This window comes from Dasypus novemcinctus, chromosome 14 (genome assembly GCF_030445035.2).
Source record: "Dasypus novemcinctus isolate mDasNov1 chromosome 14, mDasNov1.1.hap2, whole genome shotgun sequence".
NCBI classification, from domain to species: Eukaryota; Metazoa; Chordata; class Mammalia; order Cingulata; family Dasypodidae; genus Dasypus; species Dasypus novemcinctus.
In genome coordinates, this window is record NC_080686.1 from 57389074 (window position 1) to 57412414 (window position 23341).

A 23341-nucleotide genomic window follows, 5' to 3' on the forward strand; every position below is an offset into this window, starting at 1 on the left:
CCAAAGTCCGTTTCCCCGTAACTCTTTAGTTCTTAACAACAGCTCTATAAATTAGCTGATTATCTTCATTTTGTAAATCAAGAAACTGAAATGCAGAAAGGTTAAAGAATATGTTCAAAGCCATGCAATAAGAGAGAGAACTACAATTCTGTCCAATTTCTAAGCCTAAGCTCTTACCCATTGAAATGGATGGAAATTCCTAAATACTACTTAATTTTGTACTACCTTTTTGACCTTTTACCAGTTTGGAGTTCATATCACAGTTTTCCTTTTTTGTCGTCATTACAAGGACTCATAGCTCTGCATATAATTAGTGAAAGTCCCTACCTTACTGAATATTCTGCAACTTGTGCTATATAGCTTGTATTATAAACAGTGTTTAATATGGAAGGAAAGAATGTATTGTTTCAAATAGAAATAAGAGAAAGATTTTTTCCACACAATATCAGTCTTTGTCTTTGATTTTGGCTAAGTCTCAGTTACAATAAAAAAAGTATAAAAATAAAGCCTTTAAAAAAAAAGACTCAGTTACAGACTCCATTAACAAGTTCAGCATAGACTCTTGGCTATTGATGCTCTAACAACTTAAGTACTGTGCAAGTCAGAGTTGGTAAGCTTGGTTTCTCCATGGATCAGGATTCAGGGTGGAGGTGGGGGAGGAGTGTAAAAACATGTTATCTGCTACCTGCCACCCCTCCCCGCCTTTTAAGGAAAAAAAATTGCTCCCTAGTGATATTAGGTCAATTTTGAATGAGCTAATGGCATGTCTTCTATAGAAAACAGAAAAAGCACTCTTTTACATGGAGTTGACCTGGCTGTATTTTCAGGAACAAAAGTGATTTTAACTGACAGTAGATCTAACCTTCCAGCTACAGTAGACGTAAGGGCTACAGATTAATTATTCTAAAACCTGTCATGTCTTTTGGGAGAGATTGCCAACTTTTAATATTAAATTCATGCAAAAGTAATTGCAGTTTTGCACTGTTAACCATACATTTGGCCCAGGAACTGCTAACAAATGTACAGTGCTGTGGTGGTTCAAGAAGTTTTGCAAAGGAGCGGAGAGCTTTGAAGATGAGCGTAGTAGCTGGCCTTTGGAAGTTGACAAGTACCAATTGAGAACAGTCATCAAAGCTGATCCTCTTAAACTACATGGGAAGTTGCTGAAGAACTCAACATCAGCCATTCTACCATCATTTAGCATTTGAAGAAAATTGGAAAGGTGAAAAAGCTCGATAAGTGGGTGTCTCGTGAGCGGACGGAAAATTTTAAAAATTGTTGAAGTGTCATGTCTTATTCTACACAACGACAATGAACCATTTCTCGATTGGATTGTGATGTGCGATGAAAAGTGGATTTTATATGACAACTGTCAATGATGAGCTCAGTGGTTGGAATAAGAAGCTCCAAAGCCAAAGCCAAACTTGAACCAGAAAGGGTCATGATCACTGTTTTGTGGGTCTGCCGCTGGTCTGATCCATTACGGCTTTCTGAATCCTGGTGAAACCATTATATCTGAGAAGTATGCTCAGCAAATTGATGAGATGCACTCACTGAAAACTGCAGTGCCTACAGCCAGCATTAGTCAACAGAAAGGGCCCTATTTTTCTCCATGGCAATACCCGACTACATGTCGCACAATCAATGCTTCAAAATTTAAATGAATTGGGCTACCAAGTTTTGCCTCATCTGCCATATTCACCTGACCTCTCACCAATCAACTACCACTTCTTTAAGCATCTCCACCACGTTTTGCAGGGAAAATGCTTCCACAACCAGCAGGATGAAGAAAGTGCTTTCCAAGAGTTCATTTAATCCCAAAGCACAGATTTTTACACTACAAGAATAAGCAAACTTATTTCTCAGTAAAAATGTGTTGATTGTAATGATTCCTATTTTGATTAAAAGATGTGTTTGAGACTAGTTATAATGATTTAAAATTCACAGTCCGAAACTGCAGTTCCTTTTCCACTAATCTAATATGTTTGTAGCTATTAATCCCATATAACAAGTTGTTTCATCTTTTGGCAGGTATACCAGAAAATTGCAAAATGTTTAGCCAGTTCTGTAAATGCTTTACGATAATTACTTTATGCCATACTTGGATGCATTTGATTTTTTAAATTTATAAGCCAAAATTATAGAAGTTATACTTCCTAATACATAATTGTGATGCCTTGCCTATTTTTCTGTTTATTAGAAAAGATCCCAAAAGACCCTTGATATTCCCTTAGCTATAATTCTTCATTTCCCCTTTTAGTTGGCTTTCTATTGTGATACACATTCAATTTCAGCAAGAAAATTAGGCTTACTCTAGTTGCCCTTTAAAGCATGCAACTCTATATTTATTGGTAATAAATGTATTACATGGGCTTAAATCTCCACATAATTGCCTCTTGGGTAAAAGTTCAACTGAAAGGCACTATTTATGGAGGATTTCTTAAAGGATATTGAATCTTTTATATTCCTCTGGATTAAGCAAGATCCTCAGACCTATATTGCTTGACCATATGCTTTTGTACTCCTGATATATATATATGTGTGTGTGTGTGAGTGTGTGTGTATGTGTGTTTAAGATTTATTTCTCCCCACCCCTTTGTTGTTTGCACTTGCTGTGTATTGTGTCCTTAGGAAGCACCAGGAACTGAACCTGGGACCTCTGATGTGGTAGGAAGGAGCCTAATCACTTGAGCCACCTTTGTTCCCTGCTTTTTTGTGTCTCTCATAATGTTTTTCTTCTTGTGTCAGCTTGCTGCACCTGCCTGTTGTGCAAGCTTGCTGTCTTCTTTAGTGGGCACTGGGAGCTGAACGACAGACTCCCACATGGTAGAGCTCAGTTGCCCGAACCACATGTACTTTCCCCTTATATTTTCTTTTACTGAATTATATTTTCACAAAATGACGTTAGCCTTTCTTGAGGAGTCTGTACCAAACATCACTGTTTTATTGTGTCATTGCTTACTAAAGTGCTCACAAGTTGCATGGTTCTTCTCTACAGGAACTCACAGAAAAAAATTCTCTCTGGTATTAGTATCAGAAACGTGTACTTCTCCTGAGCAACTTGCTTCTTTTTCCTATGCACATTAGTAATCTCATAATTGTGGTTTTGTCTTTCTCTTTATGCTCTTAGAAGTCTTGAAGTAGTTATTCTTTTTTTAAAAAAGATTTATTTTTTATTTATTTCTCTTCCCCCCTTCCATTGTCTGCTCTCTGTTCATATACTGTGTGTTCTTCTGTGTCCACTTGTATTCTTGTCAGTAGCACCCAGAATCTGTGTCTCTTTTTGTTATGTCCTCTTGCTGCGTCAGCTCTCCGTGTGTGTGGTGCCATTCCTGGGCAGGCTGCACTTTTTTCATGCGGGGCGGCTCTCCTTACAGGGCGCACTCCTTGTGCGTGGGGCTCCCCTACGTGGGGGACACCCCTGTGTGGCACCGTACTCCTTGTGCGCATCAGCACTGCACGTGGACCAGCTCATCACATGGATCAGGAGGCCCTAGGTTTGAACCTTGGACCTCCCATATGGTAGGCGGACGCTCTATCCGTTGAGCCAAATCTACTTCCCTAGAGTAGTTATTATTGTGGGGTTGAGTTCATATCAGAATCACCTGGAGGGCTTTAAAAAATCTTACCGGTACAGCTTATCTGTAGCCCCTTCCCTGGATTCTGGTTCTCCTTTAAGAATCACTGCTATAGTGAGCCAGTATTACTAATGGGGAGTGCACAGTGAATGAAAGGAGGACACAGAGCCAAATGCTGAAAAAAATTGATAGCATTCAATGACGTGTGCATTTGGTGTACTAATTTTACATCTGTTTTCATTCCTCTTTAAGAAAATTAAGGGAAGAGAATGTACTTTTATTTTGTTTTCCTGTGTTCCTATACATCTTTTTTGTCACTTCAGATCAATTTTTGGAATAATGTGAGGTGTAGATAAAATAGCCATAGGCACGGTCCTTTTCGAGTGACTGAAAAATGCAGACACTCATGAGAAAAGGATTTTAATAACTTGTTTCATTTTATGTCTTAACATTGTTGTTTAGGATTCATCATCGTTTCTTTTTCCTGTTCCTGAAGTACATTAAATCTTGAACATTATATATTTATTTTGAACTGTAAAAATTAAAAACTTATTTAATAGTAATAAATTTAAAAGGAAATAATGTTCAGAACAACTCCGATTTTTTTCTTTTAAATTTTAAATTGTTTTTGCTACAGTAAATATTTTTGAATGACATGAATATTTTAATAAGGAAATTTTTATAAATAAATGCAAATATTAGCTCCAATTTATTACAATTTAATTTTATAGTTTTTGTGCTTTATGCTAAAAAATTAAATCCTACCTCTTTGTATTTGTTTCATTTGTGTGATTATTTTCTGCTCGTTTGAATTGTAAACTTCTAGAGGATGGGGTCTAACTCTTAGACTTGTATACTCCCCCGTAGAGTACTGGATACCTAGGGGTTCTTAATATTTAATTTTGTTGATTAATAGTAGGTACTTTGGCAGTCTATTAGTATATGATGATAGTGGTTTTCTATTTTTTCATCTATAGCTATTTTTTGTTGTTCTTTTTTTAATTTATTTCTCTCCCCTTCCCCCCAGTTGTCTGCTCTTTGTGTCCATTCGCTGTGCCGCCTTCTGTGACCACTTCTCTCCTTATCAGCGGCACCGGGAATCTGTGTCTCCTTTTGTTGTGTCATCTTGTTGTGCAGCTCTCTGTGCGCGTGGCACCTTTCCTGGGCAGGCTGCAATTTCTTTTGCATTGGGCGGCTCTCCTGACAGGGCTCACTCCTTGCACATGGGGCTCCCCCGTGCGGGGGACACCCCTGCGTGACAGGGCACTCCTGGTGCACACCAGCACTGCGCATGGGCCAGCTCCACACGGGTCAGGGAGGCCTGGGTTTTGAACCGCGGACCTCCCGTGTGGCAGGCAGACGCCCTATCCATTGGGCCAAGTCTGCTTCCCTATAGCTATTGTTTTTAATTCTTTTGAAATTTGAGCAGATATTTGCCCTGTTCTCATTTTAATGTTGTGGTAGTGGTTCCAACTACTTTCTTCTTTGCTTTTTAGATATTCCTCTTCGTCAGGTTATAGCTGAGGAGTGTGTTGCTTTTATGTTAAACTGGACGGAAAATGAATACCTTACACTGCAAGTTCCTACATTTTTGCTTCAGAGTAATCCATATGTAAAGGTAATTCATGTTTGATTTAAATAAAAGAATTAGTAGAATGGTGTTAATATACTTCTTTAGATTTGTACTATGTATGGAAATTTGTCTAATTTCTATGATACAGTATTAGAGTGAACAGATGTTTGCTGGTTTGTAGTTAAAAGCATAGTTTCTGATAATTCAGGTATTTGACTTTGCCTTCACTAATATTTTTCTCTAATACTCTGTAGCTCTAATGAAAACGCAAATAAAATTTAATTAACAGACTGTTCATATAATCCTAAACTAGTCTAGAGATTAGTTAACTTTTCTTGCTCTGGTTGCTATAATCAAACTCTAGTCGTTTTTTTTGGAATGAATACAGGGATATAAATGGGTATGACTGGTGGGAACCATCAGGGTTACACTTCTACCCATTTTTCATTTGAACACGTTTCCCTTCTTTAGAAACCTGTTTGCTCCTCTAGGTATGCTATGCCTTAGTCTTAGTAATATCATGTCTTTTGTTAGTAATTACACCTGTGTGAAATAATTTATTCAGTTAATTGATATTAAACTTGCCTAACCTTGGACTAGATTATCTCACTGAGTCCTATAGTCCCCTGTCCTGGCCCAAAAGGAGGAAGGGCATGTGGTAACCTTCTAAAGAATAGCCACTGAGACATCTCTTGTCATCTGGTGGTTGGGATTGTTTGCTCATCCATCTCTTCCTCCCACCCACCCCCAAAGGCTCCCCCGTCTGTTTGTTCATTGTTTTTGCTCATTGTCTGTTTGTTGTCTGTTTATTTTTACTTTAGGAGGTATCAGGAACTGATCCCGGGACCTCCCATGTGGGAGGTGGGTGTCCAACTGCTTGAGCCACATCTGCTCCCCTGGTTGGGGTTTTTTGTTTGTTTTGTTTTTTTTAGGATGTACCAGAGATTGAACCCAAAACTTCATACATGGAAAGCAGGCACTCAACCACATGAGCTATATCCACTCCCCTTGTGGTTAGGATTTCTTTGGGCCTCCTACCGTAACTGACCCATTGCTCCCTTGTTAAACTCAGAGTAAAAGGAATCAAAGAAAGAATCCTAGAGTAAGGGATTGTGTTTTGAAAAGAATATAATTTAGAGTGGTTTCTAAACTTTAGATTTGGTGTGGAATGTGTATACTTATGTGTAGGAAAATGTTTGGAGAGATGTGGACATCAGTATTTCTAGGTAGTTGAATATTAGGTGATTTTAATCAATGTTTTCTATTCTCACATATTTTTAAAAATACTTCAATATGTATAAGTTATCACAAAAAGGAAAGGGAAAACGTCTTAAGGACCAAAATTTGTCCTTTTGAAATAGTGTAAAACTCTGTCTCTCCCCCCCTTGGGTCAGAATGGGAGGCATTGGTAATATGAGTTATATAAGTCAGCTAGCAGCAGGAGGAGTAGTGGTGATAGTAGTGAAAGTATAGAATAAAGACCAAAGTTGTTTTTTTTTAAGTTTTTATTTTCAAGTACTTCACAGGACTGTTATAATGTTAACCCCTACAGAAACCTCCTACAAATCCCTACATTCCTCCACATAAACAGATCCATCAGTTTTAACTTTTTGTCTCATTTGCCCTATCAGTCTTTTCATGTCTTATCTGTTTATCTGCCTATGTGTCTGTCAACCCATTTTCTGAACACTTAACTGTTGGCTGTATATGTCATGCTCCTTAACCACTAATACTGCCATTTCCTAAGAACAAGAATATTCACTTATGTAATCACCTTAATCACTTAATTCACTTATGTAATCACAGTTGTCAAGTTTAGGCAATTTAATGTTGATATAAAGCTTACAGTCTATATTCCCATTTTTTCATATGTCCCCAGTATGTCCCTTTGAGCTTTTTCTCCTTTGCTAGATCCCACCTAGGATCATATATTGCCATTTGTCATTGTCTCTTCAGTTCTTTTCATTCTTCCTTTTTTTTTCATTGTGGGAACATATTTACAGCATAAACTTTCCCATGTCAACCACTCCCAAGCATTCTACTCAGTAGGATTAATCACATTCACAATATTGAGGCACTCTTACCACCTTCCAGTACTAAAATGTTCCCATCTCCCCACATACCTTACACCCATTAGGATTAACTCCTTATTCCTCCTGCCTTGCACCCCTGGCAACCTGTACTCTAATTTCTGTCTCTATGAATTTGCATATTATCCAATATTTTCTTTATGGTTACCATTGAGCTTAAATTTGCTGTAACAATCTTGTTTGCTTTGATACCAACTTAATTTCAATAGTATACACAAACTGTTTTTTTATCCCTCCATCCCTCCCACCTTTATGTAGTTCTTGTCACAAACTACATATTTATACATTATGAGTCTATATTGGTCAGCCAGAGGGGTGCTGATGCAAAATACCAGAAATCTATTGGCTTTTATAAAGGATATTTATTTGGGGTAGAAGCTTACAGTTACTAGGCCATAAAGCATTAGTTACTTCCCCCACCAAAGTGTATTGCCACGTATTGGGGCAAGATGGCTGCCAACATCTGCCAAGAGGTCAGGCCTCTTGGGTTCCTGTCTTCCTGGGGCTTTTTTTCTCTCCAGACTCAGCTGCTGTGCTCTCTCCACAAGGCCAGATTATCAGGCAAACAGCTCTATTTGTCTCTCTCCCTGGGGCTTCTGCTGTGTCTAAGGAGCCATCTCTATTCCTTTGTGTTTTTCTCCTGTGTGTTCACTGCCCCGACTCCAGCTCAAAACTCCAACTCCCTTCTCTGCGGTGCAGTTTCTCTGTGAGTCGCTGCCCGCCAAGGGGGTGAGGACTCAACTTCCTACTGACGTTGCCCAGTCAAAGCTCTAATCATTATTTAATCAAGTAAAAGGAAAACCTCTGAATCCAATATATTCTAATATGCCTGGAAGAACAGACCAGTTTACAAACATAATCCAATATCTATATTTAGAATTCATAAACCATATCAAACTGCTACAGAGTCCCAAACCACTGATTTCTTGTTCCATAATTTTACGCATTTGCCTTTTATAGCCTGTGGGAAGGAAAGAGTGGAGTTATAAAGCAAAAATACATTAATACCTTTATATATTTCCATGTGCTATCCTTACTCAAGACCTTTATTTCTTCATATGGTTTAGGTCTGTTGTCTAATGTCCTTTCCTTTCATCCTGCAGAACTCTATTATCTCTTGTAGTGCTGGTCTAGTAGTGACAAATTTTGTTCATCTGTCTTTCTTTTTTTTGGTGGTAAGTGGGTATTTCTTTTTTTTTTTTTTTTTTGTCTTTATTTACTTTTTTAATGTTACATTAAAAAAATATGAGGTCCCCATATATCCCCCATCCCCCTCACCTCACTTCTCCCCCCATAACAACAACCTCCTCCATCATCATGAGACATTCATTGCATTTGGTGAATACATCTCTGAGCACCGCTGCACCTCATGGTTAATGGTCCACACTATAGCCCACACTCTCCCACAGTCCACCCAGTGGGCCATGGGAGGACATACAATGTTCGGTAACTGTCCCCGCAGCACCACCCAGGACAACTCCAAGTCCTGAAAACGCCCCCACATCACATCTCTTCCTCCCACTCTCTATCCAGCAGGCACCATGGCCACTTTCTCCACACCAATACCACTTTTTCTTCGATTACTAATCACAATAGTTCATGAATAGAATATCAGTAAGTCCACTCTAATCCATACTCTATTCCTGCATCCTGTGGACCTTAGAATGGTTGTGTCCACTCCACATCTATATCAAGAGGGGGCTTAGATTCCACATGGATGCTGGATGCAATTCTCCTGCTTTCAGTTATAGGCACTCTTGGCTCCCTGGTGTGGTGGTTGACCTTCTTCACCTCCATGTTAGCTGAGTGGGGTAAGTCCAATAAACCAGAGTGTAGGAGTTACAAGTCTGGTGAGGCTCAGGGCCTGGCTATCACATGGTCAGTCCAGAGATTCATGTCCCCCGGGGACTGTCTTGATTTCTCCCTTATTTTTGAAAAGAGTTTTGCCAGATATAGAGTTCTTTTTTTTAAAATAATATATATATATTTTTAAAGATATATTTATTTTATTTCTCTCCCTTCCCCCCCCCCGCCCCAGTTGTCTGTTCTCTGTGTCTATCTGCTGCGTGTTCTTCTTTGTTCGCTTCTGTTGTTGTCAGTGGCACGGGAATCTGTGTTTCTTCTTGTTGCGTCATCTTGTGTCAGCTCTCCATGTGTGCGGTGCCATTTCTTGGCAGGCTGAACTTTCTTTTGCACTGGGAGGCTCTCCTTACAGGGTGCACTCCTTGCGTGGGGGGCTCCCCTATGCGGGGGACACCCCTGCGTGGCAGGGCACTCCTTGCACGCATTAGCACTGCACATGGGCCAGCTCCACTTGGGTCAAGGAGGCCCGGGGTTTGAACTGCAGACCTCCCATGTGGTAGACGAATGCCCTAACCACTGGGCCAAGTCCGCTTCCCCAGATACAGAGTTCTTATTGGCAGTTTTTTACTTTTACTCCACTGCCTTCTTGCCTCCATGGCTTCTGATGAGAAATCAGCATTTAATCTTATTCATGCTCCCTTGTACTTGATATGTTGCTTCTCTCTTTTGACTTTCAGAAGCCTTTATTTTTGGCATTCAATATAATATGCCATGGCTTGGGTCTATTTAGATTTATCCTGTTTTGAGTTTCTTGAGGGTCTTAGATGTGCATATTCATGTCTTCCATTAAAGTTGGGAAGTTTTCAGCCATTATTTCTCTGCATAGTCTCTCTGCCCCTTTCTTTTCCTTCTGGGACTCCCACAATGCATATATTCGTATGCTAGATGGTGTCCTCCAGGTTTCTCAGGAATGTTCACTTTTCTTCATTCTTCCTTTTGCTCCTCAGCTGGGTGATTTCAATTATTTGTCTTATTGTCAAAGTCACTCAATCTGTCTTCTGCAAGCTCTAATATGCTATAGAACCCTTTCAGAGGATTTTTATATCTACAACTCCGTTTGGTTCTTTTTCACAATTTCCATCTTTCTTGATGCTCTCTTTCTTTTCATCTGCTGTTTTCCTGATTTTCTTTAGTTCTCTGTTCATGTTTTCCTTTACTCTTTAAGCATATATAGGACCATTTTTTAAATCTGGTATTTCTCAGGTCTGAACCTTCTTATTGGTGATTTCTAATGCTTTGGTCTTCTTTGCTTGAGCATTTTCTTCTTGATTCTTTGTATGTTTTGTAATCTTTGGTTGAATTCTGGACATTTCTAGTTCAAACCTAGACATAATTTAAGGTTATTGCTGAAATTTAGACTCTGTGGTGTCTTTTCCTTACTTTCTTAAGCTTTATGCAGCTAATGTTACAACAGTTTACCTTAAAGGCTAACAAAAAAAAAAAAAGGAAAAAAAGAAAACATGTTTCTTAGTCTTTGCAGACTGACCTGTGTAAGTGCTTATTTTATACAGGGTTGTATGAGACTAGCTCCAGGCCAAAGTGTAAGGGCCTCTCTGCCCGTTTTGTACATTCTTGTCTTGGGCATTCCCACATGGCCCTAGGAATTCCCCTGTTTCATGGTTCCAAATGCCCATCTTCTTTATGAAACAATTTCCTTATGATCCTGGGGACTGCACTGTATTATCACATAGCCAGCAGTCCCATGTCCCAAGCAGCATGACTTGACTGCTTTCCTACAGCTGCCTTCTACATGCAGGGTAAGTTTTGGGAAGGCAAATCTCTTGGGCCACCACCAGGCAGAATGGGCCATACATACATGTTCTTCGTATGTTCACAAGGGCTACTGTGTTCCATCTGGGACCAGGACCAGGGATCCATATTCAGAGCTCAGATCTGCTCTGTATCTAGATCGTACAGTGAGGGGTAGGGTCGGGTCCAGCCAAGGAGCCAGGATATCCTACCACTTTTAAGTGGCATTTTTCTTGATTCTGTGTTCACTCTGCTCCTGAAGTCCTTTATCTGTCTGGATCCCTAAGAAAGATGTTTCTGCCATTTCTTGCTGGTTGGTCAAAGTTTCTGTGGGGGTGGCCGAACTCTGAAGTTTCCCATTCTGCCATTTTGAACAGGGTGAAACCCCAAATCAAAGTTTTTCATTTTAAGATGCATCTCCTTGTCCATTTGCCTCTCCCCCGTTGCTCAGTACATTTGTTGCTATTGATGAATAAATAGTGAAGCTTATTCCTAACCAAGGTCTATAGTTTATCTTATGATTTACACTTTGTACCATACAGTTTTATAGGCTTTGACAAAATGTATAACGGCTTGTATCCATAATTGCCGTATCAGGCAGAACAATTTCAGTGTCCTAAAAGTGCCTTATGTTCCTTCCATCTATTATCCCCTCTCCCTGTCCTCAGAACCTCTGGTAACCATTACCTTTATGTTAGTGTTACACGGTCTTCTGTTACTACAATAATTATTATTACTTTGGGCACATTCTTTTTTTTTTCTTCCAGATTTATTTATTTATTTATTTACACCCCCCCCCCCTTTGTGGTTTGTTCCATTCTTTGCTGTCTCTTCTCTGTGTTCATTCGCTGCACATTTTTTGTTTGTTTTTCTGTATCTGCTTGTTTCCCTTTGCTGCGTCTTTTTTTTTCCCTCAAGATTTATTTATTTATTTATTTCTCTCCCCTCCCCCCACCCCCATTGTCTGTTCTCTGTGTCTGTTTGCTGCGTTGTCATCTTTGTCCCCCTCTGTTATCAGTGGCACGGGAATCTGTGTTTCTTTTTGTTGCATCATCTTGTTGTGTCAGCTCTCCGTGTGGGCGGCACCATTCCTGGGCAGGCTGCACTTTCTTTTGTGCTGGGTGGCTCTCCTTACGGGGCACAGTCCTTGCGCGTGGGGCTCCCCTATGCGGGGACACCCCTGCATGGCAGGACACTCCTTGCGCGCATCAGCACTGCACGTGGGCCAGCTCCACATGGGTCAAGGAGGCCCAGGGTTTGAACCGCAAACCTCCCATGTGGTAGATGGACGCGCTAACCACTGGGCCAAGTCCGCCACCTGCTGTGTCATCTTGCTGCACCAGCTCTCCGTGGTACACGGGCCGTCAGCTCTCTGCTACGTACTGGCCAGCTTGCCTTCACGAGGAGACCCTGTGACATGAACCTAGGGCCTCCCATGTGGTAGATGGGAGCCCAACTAGTTGAGCCACAGCCACTTCCCACTTTTGGCTCATTGTTAATAGGTTTAGTGAACTTGAAACATACTATCTCTTAGAACAGAAAATGAATTTCAGTTAGTAGCTACAGTACCCCTGGGATTTTACTAATAGCAGCATATATTGTGATCTCAGTTGTCAGATCCCAGTTATCAAATAGTATGTTCAGTGGGCAAGAAGAATGAAATGTCCTACCAAACTGCAGATCCTTGATTTACATTCCCATAATATAGGTAGGGTTTTCACATCATTTTCACTAGCTTTAAAAAACAGAAATACTCCTGTTAAATTTCTCAGATATGATCATGGAATTGTTGTTATGTGAGAGAAATTTCTTAGAAGATGCATATTGAAGTATTTAAGGGTGAAATGTCATGTCTGTAACTTACTTTGATATACTTTGATATGACTTAACCAAACATTTATAAATAGATATATAAAGCAAATATGGTAGAATATTCACAATATAACAAGTACACAGGTATTTATTAAAAAATTAAGGGCTGAGAGCAACAATTTTCATCTTTGTCATAATCCTACCTTCTTTCTTAAAGAACCCATTTCTTAACTCTTGGTGACCCCATGAAAATTTTTACAGTCCAGTTTGGGTTTCCCAGTTTGCTTCAAATTATTCTTGCCACTGACCCTCTAGAAGAGCAATGAAGTATGAAGAAATGACAGAGGAGACCCTCTCTGGCTTTGAAATTATAGAGGTGAAGAAATTCTGAATTTGATATAAGCCTGTTTTGTTTTGTTTTTTGAGGGTAGCACTTTTTTTTTTTTTCCAAATTTTTAAAGAACAATCATGCATATGGTACAGGATTCCCATACATCACTCCCACCACCACCATCTTATGTTGTTGTGACACATTTGTTACAAGTGATAAAGGAACATTGTCATAATATTACTGCTATCTATAGTCCATAGCTTATATTTGCCCCACAAACCATCCTATTATTAATACCATGTATTAATTTTATGTATTTTTATAGTTCATGAGATATCATTCTCATATTTTTACTGTTAACCACAGTCCCTCCTGTTTTTTTTCCACTACGTTTTGGGCTGGTCTTTTCTCTGCCTTTTGCTTATGACTCTCTTTAGTTCTAGATCTCTTCTATAGTTTAGGTCTTTAAAAGTGCCTTTTCTCAGCTCTGTCACTTTAAATAGTCTGCTCTTTAGGATAGTCTCTTTATTAGCATGTCCTTCCTTAATCCTAACTCGTATCAGCAGTAGCTCCATCCCCAGTTGCTACCGTTTTTCTTAGAGAAAAGTTGATCTAAATCTTGTTTCCTTATTTTGGTAACTTCTCTTTCCTTTTATTCATTAAAAAAAAATCCTCCATGGAGGGGGTGAATGATTAAAGACAATGTGTGTATATGAAAGAGAGAAGATACTTAAAAACACTAAATTTTACCACATATCTGGGCTTTTACCACAGTTGACATTATGGTATATGCCTTCCATTCTCACACATGTTTTCACACCTTATTTTTTTATATTTAATAAAAGTGGGATCATGTAATGCTTATTTGGCAACTTGCTTTTTTTCCCAAACAGTTATTAGACTATGCTGGCTTTTGTTCTGTTAGCCTATAAATATTTAGAAACTGACATTTTTGTGATAGAACCAGAGGGTTCTCTTCTCTAACCATTTCACACCTGTCAGTAGCCAGTGAGCCCTGTATTTCTCATAGGCTAGGTGGAATACACAGCATAATATAACTGCCCAGTATTTTTAGGCAATTATCTGTTTTTCTTCAAGTATACCGTAATAATAGAACAATCATGTATGATATTAGAGATTATTTTTTGTGTACTTTGTTTGTTTTCCGTGTTATAGCTTGGACAGCTTCTAGCAGCTACATGCAAAGAACTTCCGGGCCCTAAAGAAAGTAGACGGACTGCTAAAGACCTTTGGGAAGTTGTTGTTCAGATCTGTAGTGTGTCCAGTCAGCACAAACGAGGAAATGATGGCAGAGTTAGCTTAATAAAGCAGAGAGAATCTACATTAGGTATAATGTATAGGTATGTTTCTATCAGTTATATTGTTTGAGTTCTTTTTAATATCTGTACTATTTGTGCTATTTCAAGAATATCTGCCTTCATCTCTGTATTTCATAAAGATGGGCAATCTTAAAAATTTTATGTTGCTGCCCTCTGATGGACCTACCATGGCCATCTACCCCTTGGATGGAAATACCTTCTGTTTATTTGTTATCTTAAGAGACTGTTTCTTAATCATTTAATGAAATCATCTAATTCAAAATCAACAGTGTCTAAGGTTAGATAGTACTAAGGACTTCAGTGGATTAAAAAATGGAAGAAATTCTATTAGGTTATTATGGCAATAGAAAACTATATGCCCTTCACACATGGAGAATTAGAGTTAGGAATGAACCTTCACCTATAATTTACTTTCTTGATTTTATTTTTTAAATATGTAAACAATAAGTTTTTGTGTTTCGTAGGAGTGAGCTGCTTTCTTTTATCAGAAAGTTACGGGTAAGTTTTATTAAAAACTGACCTAATTACCATTGCCAATTTTTATGTAATATGACTAAAAATTTTGAGTGATTTTAATGCTGATTAAATTATTTAAGTGATCTGTTAATATACTTTTTTTCAATAATCATTTTTGGGGGTGAACTAATCAGATTGGAGACCTTTATTTTGGATTTACCTTACATGTTCTAATGACTAGAGCCAATATTTTTTAATAGTGGGGAAGTCTCTGTGAAAGGGCTAGTTGTGTGAAGGCTGACTTTATTATAAATTTTGCTTAATAGAATTAATGTCATATTTATTTACCTGGGTTCCATCATTTAGATATTATTTTAAATAATTAAAAGTTCATTTTTCAGGGAGTTAGTTAGAAATAGAACCCAGGGATGGCATCATAAGCCAGTATCTAAATATGGTAATTTTTATATAAACGATATACTGTTTTTTTTCCCCATGAGATTAAAAATGAAGTTCATGTTTAATGCACTCTAAAATAAACGGATACTAAATTTCACTTGAAAGAGCGAGGATCTTTTAGAAGTGAAGATACTTGATATCCATGAGGATGATAGGAGAAATATTAAAATATGTAATATTTAAGGTTTCTGTGTTTTCTTTCTCACAGGAACCATTGGTTTTGACTATTATCTTATCACTCTTTGTGAAACTTCACAATGTTCGGGTTAGTATTTCATAATTCCATTTTAAAAACTTATTTTGAAAAACTTCTTTTTAAATCACTGGTTTTTTCTTTTTCTTTTTTTTTTTTTAAGGAGGATATTGTGAATGATATTACAGCTGAACATATTTCTATTTGGCCATCCTCCATTCCCAAGTAAGAAGTATAGCTGATCTTTTACTTAGAAATTGTTATAGATAATCTTGGATAATTTGATTAAAAGGATATGAATCTATGTGGATTCTACAGCCGCTTAGTGTTTCTCTGTTACAGTCATTATTTTCATAATAATTATAAATTATGGCATAACTCTCTAAGAACTAAAGTTTATCAGCCCCTAGGTAGAACAGAAGATCCCAGATACTTGTCAGTGGGTAGAATTGGAAAATTGAGCCTCATGAAATAATTGTTTTCAGTGAGGGTTCTAGCATCTTACTCCTTTTGTAAATATCCATTTGAAAATGATTTGTTTTTTCATAATTCCTTTTAACTTTCTTCTAATACTGTAAACATCAGAAACCAGCACCACCTATACCTCTCCCCCTACCCCTGTAGGTAGACTTAGGAAGTTCTTTAATTACTTTAAGAAGAATTTCCTCTTTCATTACCTGCAAATCTCAATGAGATGGAATTTGCACCTGAAGAGAAAGTCCAGCCAGGCCTTAACTTCTTTGGCATCTTTAAAGAAGAAAAGAATGTAGTAGGTAGACAATAGAATGACAATAGAATGACAGTAAGTAATTTGATTGCATTTCAGTTTTAATAGTGTGGAAGTAGTTCTGGAATAGGGATTTTGCTGAGTGACTTTGCCCTCCACTTCCTGAGGCTTGTATATCTGAAAATGGCCATGTTTCTTAAAATAAATGTGTACACTCCCCAGCATTCCAACTGCAGATTCTGTCATAATATTTTTCTATCTTTTTATGTGAGATTTGGCATATTAGATAGCAACCAGAATCAGGGAGAGATAATTTTGCCTTTTTAATTGATTTTTCCTCTTTATTGTTACTTCTTTGGCCTAAGTTTAGACTTTAAACTAATGATTGATTTAAAGTGTGCATTAATAAATGAGGTAATAGGATGGTTTAGCACATAAGCTCTTAAGTGTTTGAATTCCAGCTTCCTAACTTATCAGGTATATGATCTTGGTTAAGTTACTTTCTGTGCCAGTTTCTTCACCTATAAAGTGGACATAATAATAATACTTACCTCAGAATTGTGAGGGTTAAATAATTTAATACATTTTCTTTTTTAAAGATTTATTTATTTATTTATCCCCCCCCCAGCTGTCTGGCCTCTGTGTCCATATGCTGTGTGTTCCTCTGTGACCACTTCTATCCTTATCAGTGGCACCGGGAATCTGTGTTTCTTTTTGTTGCATCATCTTGTTGTGTCAGCTCTCTGTGTGCGGCGCCATTCTTGGGCAAGGCTGCACTTTCTTTCACGCTGAGTGGCTCTCCTTACGGGGCGCACTCCTTGTGCGTGGGGCTCCCCTATGCAGTGGACACCCCGATGCAGAGGACACCCTTGTGTGGCACGGCACTCCTTGCGCACATCAGCATTGCGCATGGGCCAGCTCCACACAGGTCAAGGAGGCCTGGAGTTTGAACCGCGGACCTCCCATGTGGTAGGCGGCTGCCCTATCCATTGGGCCAAGTCCACTTCCCTCAATACATTTTCTGAGCTAGGTGTTTAGAATGAAAAGTGGCACATTAGTAGGCTTAACTATTATCTTCACAATAAAAATATTCTAATATAAATTAACCAAGAGAAAATAAAATGTGATTAAATGTTTAACCAGAAAAAATATTTCTCTTGAGCAAGAGTCCTTTTTGACCCCAGGAATATATGAGAATGGCAGTAGATTAAGTATTAGTGTAAAACAGATTGATACATAGACAGATTTCTTAGACTTATTAGCATTTTGTAAATTTCAGTAATATGTAATCATAAACCTTTATTCAGTTGTAAATACAAAATGGGATATTTGCTAATAGTACCACTATTCCTTTTCAATTCTACTGGGCACAATGATGAGTTATGGTAAAAGCTAATCCTGCAACAGAAGAAATTTCTCCCAGTTCATCCTGTAAATGTTAGAGCCATGACTTGAATGTCATGTGTGTTTTAATCCAGACCCTGTGATCTTTACCACAGTGCTTTTCTGCTTCTTGGAGTTAGTAATTAGCAGCTGTGTTTCTTGGGTGCTGGCCTGGCTTTTATCCTCATAGTTCTGTCTTCTAATTTTATACCTCAAGACTTCCAAGTTTAACCAGGCTCAGATCAGCTGCCCCCATTTCCTACTCTTTTCTCAGCTCTTTATTGCTACCTGAATGCACTGAAGTGTTATACTTGCCTTCTCTAGCCCTATGCTGCATGAGGTCAGGGAGACACTTACACCAAGGGAGTCAGTTACCCTTGCAGGAAGTCACAAAATGGATTTAAAGCCACATAGTAGTATTGTTAGTGTTTCAGTTCTTGTTTTTTGTGACTTCTAGGTGATAGAACTTAATCATTTGGGAAAATTTTATGAGTATCTTTTTATTCTTTCATTGCTTGTAAATTGTGCTAAAAAAAGAGAAAATGGTTTTATCCTACCTACTACTTTTATATATTTTATATAATCTGTAAAACATGTAAAGATACTTTTTGGTGTGACCTGGTGTACCTTCTATGGCATTTTGATATACTGCAGACAAAACCCAGATTATTTTCAACCCCTTTATAGAACCTAACTTATCACTATTTTTCAGGTTTGGTTGTTCTGATAGTTTTTATATATTTACTGCCAGTAATATGTAGCATTATATATATGGTTACCTGAATTTTGGCTAAGTGTTTCTTTCTGTTTTTATTTTATAATACATGATTTATGAAATTTGAAACTGACTTTAAAAATAGAGATTAATGTTAACTGTCTTTCCTCTAGCCTCCAGTCAGTGGACTTTGAAGCTGTGGCAATCACAGTGAAAGAGTTAGTTCGGTATACACTTAGTATAAATCCAAACAACCATTCCTGGTTAATTATTCAGGCAGACATTTATTTTGGTAAGTGAGATATTTGGTTGCTCTGGGATGTTTTATTTTTGTAGCACTTTTAAAAGTGAAAATAAATATATTGTACATTTTATTACAATACTTCCATTAAACTTTATAAAGTCTTGTTTGAGATTATCTAGCTCTTCTTCCTAGGTAAAATTGAGAGAGTAAACCCATAATTTTTATATGTATGCATTTTTTTCTGTGCACAACCTTTCATTCAGATGCTTTTAATTTTAACTATTTTTCTTTTAAAAAAAAACAGTGAATTTTCATTTGATAAGTTGGTAAAGCATTCTTAAGGAATAAGGTTGACGTTTTGTTTGCGAAATTGGTATTAACAAGTTCTAAAATATCTCTGGGCACTTTTGATAATTACTTGTATTCATGGGATGATTAGATTCTTTTTTTTTTTCCTTCTAGTTATATGTGAATAGGATTTTCCAACTTGATATGAAATTTCCAGTATTTTTATTACAAAACAGATCAAATACATTTTCTGACTGGTAGCATTTCAGAATTAGGTTTTTAGGGAAATTTTTTTAAAGGGAAATTTCAAAATATAGAGACTAGTATAATGAGCCCCATTTCACTACCACCCAGTGTTAACAACTAATGACTCCCAGAAACTCTTGTTTCCTCTATACCTTCATCTATATCATCACATCACCCCTTACCCCCACTGAATTATTTTGAATAAGATCTGATTTTAATATTCATTTTTACCCCTAACCCAAAGGAATTTATCATCAAGATCTTAATATTTATGTTAAGAATTGATAGGCTAAATCCATAATACTTCGAAAAATTATTTTATGTTTCTAGTTTGATATTTGAGAAAGGAATACTAAATTCTATACTAGTAAGTTTGACAAGAAATATGAGCTAAAATTTTGGCAGATGAGTTTTAGAAACCAAAGAAGCTATTATATTGCTTTTTTAAAGTGGTTAAAAAGCCAGTGTAGTTTTGTTTTGTTTTGTTTTGTTAGTTTTGTCCTGGATAGGTATTTATCCCTAGATTTGTGGTTGAAATCTGCTTTTGTCAGCTCATGAAGTTATACCTAACTCTCCACAAAAAAACCGTGTCTCTTTTTGCAATTCTTATATCTAATGATAGTTAATTCTTTATCTCTCATTTCTGCTTCAGCAACAAATCAGTATTCGGCAGCTCTTCACTATTACCTCCAGGCAGGAGCTGTGTGTTCTGATTTCTTTAATAAGGCTGTGCCCCCTGATGTTTATACAGACCAGGTAAGTTATTATTATGTGCTTCCTTTGCTTTACCTACCTTTGAGTATTTTTCCTGGGCCACTCTTCTCACCCTATACTTCCTCTGTGTGTACGTATTCATTTCTCAGTATGTGAGGGTATCTCCCAAATTGATTGCTCTAGGCCAGATTGCTCTCTCTCTTTTTTTTTTTTTAAGATTTATTTTATTTGTTTCTCCTCTACCCCCTCGTTGTTTGCATTCACTGTCTGCTTGCTGTGTTTGTTCATTGTGTGCTCATCTTCTTTTAAGGAAGCACCAGGAACTGAACCCGGGACCTCCTGTGTGGGAGGGAGGTATCTAATCTCTTGATGAGCCCCCTCTGCTCCCTGCTTGTTTTGTCTCTCATTATGTTTCCTCGTTGTGTTATCTTGTGGCATCATCTTGTTGCGTCAGTTCGCCATGCCAACCTGTCACGTCAGCTCACTCTCTTGCTCATCTTCTTTAGTAGGCACTGGTAACTGAATCTGGGACCTCCAGTGTGGTAGGCGGGTGCCCAACTGCTTGAGCCACATCCCTTTCCCTCTCCTTATTTTTAACATCAACTGCCCAAAGATCATTACTGCTTTTATTTCCCAAAGACATTTCCTCAAACTCAGCCTGGCCAAAAACCCATTTCAGTGTCTTACTTTACCAGGCTCCCCTCCTAAAAACTTACCTGCCCTTCCAAAAAACAAATCCCCAATACCAAACTCTTTACTCTCGTTTGTTAAGCCATTCGAGTTCACTAAGTTAAAATTCTGAGGGAAACGGACTTTGGCCCAGTGGTTAGGGCGTCCGTCTACCATATGGGAGGTCCACGGTTCAAACCCCGGGCCTCCTTGACCCGTGTGGAGCTGGCCATGTGCAGCGCTGATGCGCGCAAGGAGTGCTGTGCCACGCAAGGGTGTCCCCCGCGTAAGGGAGCCCCACGCGCAAGGAGTGCGCCCCGTAAGGAGAGCCGCCCAGCGTGAAAAGAAAGAGCAGCCTGCCCAGGAATGGCGCCGCCCACACTTCCCGTGCCGCTGACAACAGAAGCGGACAAAGAAACAAGACGCAGCAAATAGACACCAAGAACAGACAACCAGGGGAGGGGGGGAAATTAAATAAATAAAATAAATCTTTAAAAAAAAAAAAAAAAAAAAAATTCTGAGCATTATTATTGACTTTTGTCCTTACTTTCCTGCCCCTTGCACCCATATCCATTCAGCTATCAAGTCATATATTTTTTTAAATTTTTTATTTCTTAATTTATTTCTTCCCCCCACACTCTCTGTGTCCATTCGCTGTGTGTTATTCTGTGACTGCTTTTATCCTTATCAGCGGCACTGGGAATCTGTGTTTCTTTTTTTTCTTTAATTGCATATAATACTTTTTTTTTTTTAATTTTAATTTTAATTTATTTATGTTCCCTTCCCCCCTTCCCCAGCCCCAGTTGTCTGTTCTCTGTGTCCGTTTGCTGCGTGTTCTTCTTTTTGTCCACTTTTGTTGTCAGCGGCATGGGAATCTATGTTTCTTTTTGTTGCATCATCTTGCTGCGTCTAATCTCCGCGTGTGCAGTGCCATTTTTGGGCAGGCTGCACTTTCTTTCACACTGGGCGGCTCTCCTTACAGGGTGCACTCCTTGCATATGGGACTCCCCTACGCTGGGGGCACCCCTGCGTGGCACGGCACTTCCTTTGTGCATCAGCACACACGTGGGCCAGCTCCACATGGGTCAGGGAGGCCCGGTTTGAACCGTGGACCTCCCATGTGGTAGTCGGACGCCCTATCCACTGGGCCAAGTCCGCTTCCCTGTGTTTCTTTTTGTTGCGTCATCTTGCTGCGTCAATTCTCCGTGTGTGCAGTGCCATTCTTGGGCAGGCTGCACTTTTTGTCGCGCTGGGCGGCTCCCCAAACGGGGCGTACTCCTTCCGCGTGGGGCTCCCCTATGCGGGGGAGGCCCCTGCGTGGCACTGCACTCCTTGCACGCATCAGCACTGCACATGAACCAGCTCCACACGGGTCAAGGAGGCCCAGGGTTTGAACTGCAGACCTCCCATGTGGTAGGTGGATGCCCTCTCCATTGGGCTAAGTCTGCTTCCCTATCAAGTCATATTGATTCTTCCTCTTAAATCTCAGATTTTGTTCAGTCTCTGTTAATATGCGTTGCCATTTCCTCTGGCTCATGTCAGCAGTATCAATATTGAACAGATAACATTTTCAGTACTTAAAATAAATGGCTTTTGATGTAAGGTTTTTAAAATTTTAACTAGTTTTTAAAAGTAATCAGGATTTTGGTTTTTTGTAGGTAATAAAACGGATGATAAAATGTTGCTCTTTGCTGAATTGCCACACGCAGGTTAGTTTATTTTACGATGTTTAGTGTTTATAATATATATATGTAAAGCATTAGACTGGGAAGTAGCTTTTATTTTCTATATCAAAATTATTTAAATTTTGGTGTTACAAGTTTGGTATATTTATGCTTTTTAGTAGTTTACAGAACTTTTACTAAAAAATTATTTGTGAATTAGAATTATCAACCTCTGAGTCTTTGATTTGGAAAGAAACATTTTTCTTACATTTAAGAGTAGGTACATATATCAGTCTTTAGGGAAATGCAAATAAAAAACACAATGAGATACCATTTCACACCCTCTGGAATGGCTATAATCCAAAGGTAGACATTAGCAAGTGTTGGTGAAGATGTGGAGAAATTCGAACCCTCATCCATTGCTGATTGGGATGTGAAATGGTACAGCCAATTTGCATAATAGTTTGGCAGTTCTTCAAAAAATTAAAGCATAGAATTACCACATGACCTAGCAGTTCCACTCACAGATATATAACCAAGAGAAATTAACACACCTCCAGTGCAAAAATTTGAACATGAATGTTTATAGCAGCATTATTCATAATAGCTAAAATGTACAAACAACCCAAATGCTGATGAATGGATAAACAAAATGTAATAGACATGCAGTAGAGTATTAATTCAGCTATAAAAGGAATATAGTACTGATATCTGCTACCACATGATAAACTCTGAAAATAAGCCAAATGAAAGAAGTTGTAGATACAAAAGGGCATGTATTATATGATTTTATTTATAAGAAATATATAGAATAGACATCTATAGATACAGGTGGATTAGTGGTTATAGGGGCAGGGGGGAAAGGAAGAATGGCAAGTGATTGCTAATGGGTAGGGATTTGCCTTTGGGGATCTCATAAAAAAATGTGCTGGATCTAGTTAGAGGTGATGATTGCACAACTTTGTGGATATGCTGAAAAACACCAAATGGTACACTCTCTAAAAGGATGAATTTTATTGTATGTGAATTATAGCAATAAAAATATTTTTTAAAAAGATGCAGCATTGTGACCACCATATCTGCTTGATATAAATCTGATCATATTTGGTTTTAAGCAGCATTAACAGCTTAAATTTTGCCAAAATGAGCTTCTCTACATGGCAGCTGTGAAAGGTTTAATTGCACATTTTGTATGTGCAATTGATGTCATGTCATTTAGTTTGGTGGTTTTCCATTCCTTTCATCTC

The 23341-nt window shown here is 38.3% G+C and overlaps 1 protein-coding gene across 1 annotated transcript in view; it reads left to right on the forward strand.

Annotated features, from left to right (window-relative positions):
* INTS8 (integrator complex subunit 8) overlaps positions 1 to 23341 on the forward strand; it is a 79913-nt gene that overhangs the window by 47878 nt on the left and 8694 nt on the right. Inside the window, exons 16-23 of the mRNA XM_004474699.4 lie at positions 5075 to 5196; positions 14173 to 14357; positions 14801 to 14834; positions 15460 to 15516; positions 15608 to 15669; positions 18443 to 18561; positions 19700 to 19803; positions 22089 to 22139. Of these exons, the coding sequence (XP_004474756.2) occupies positions 5075 to 5196; positions 14173 to 14357; positions 14801 to 14834; positions 15460 to 15516; positions 15608 to 15669; positions 18443 to 18561; positions 19700 to 19803; positions 22089 to 22139 (734 nt within the window). The remainder of the gene's footprint in view (positions 1 to 5074; positions 5197 to 14172; positions 14358 to 14800; positions 14835 to 15459; positions 15517 to 15607; positions 15670 to 18442; positions 18562 to 19699; positions 19804 to 22088; positions 22140 to 23341) is intronic.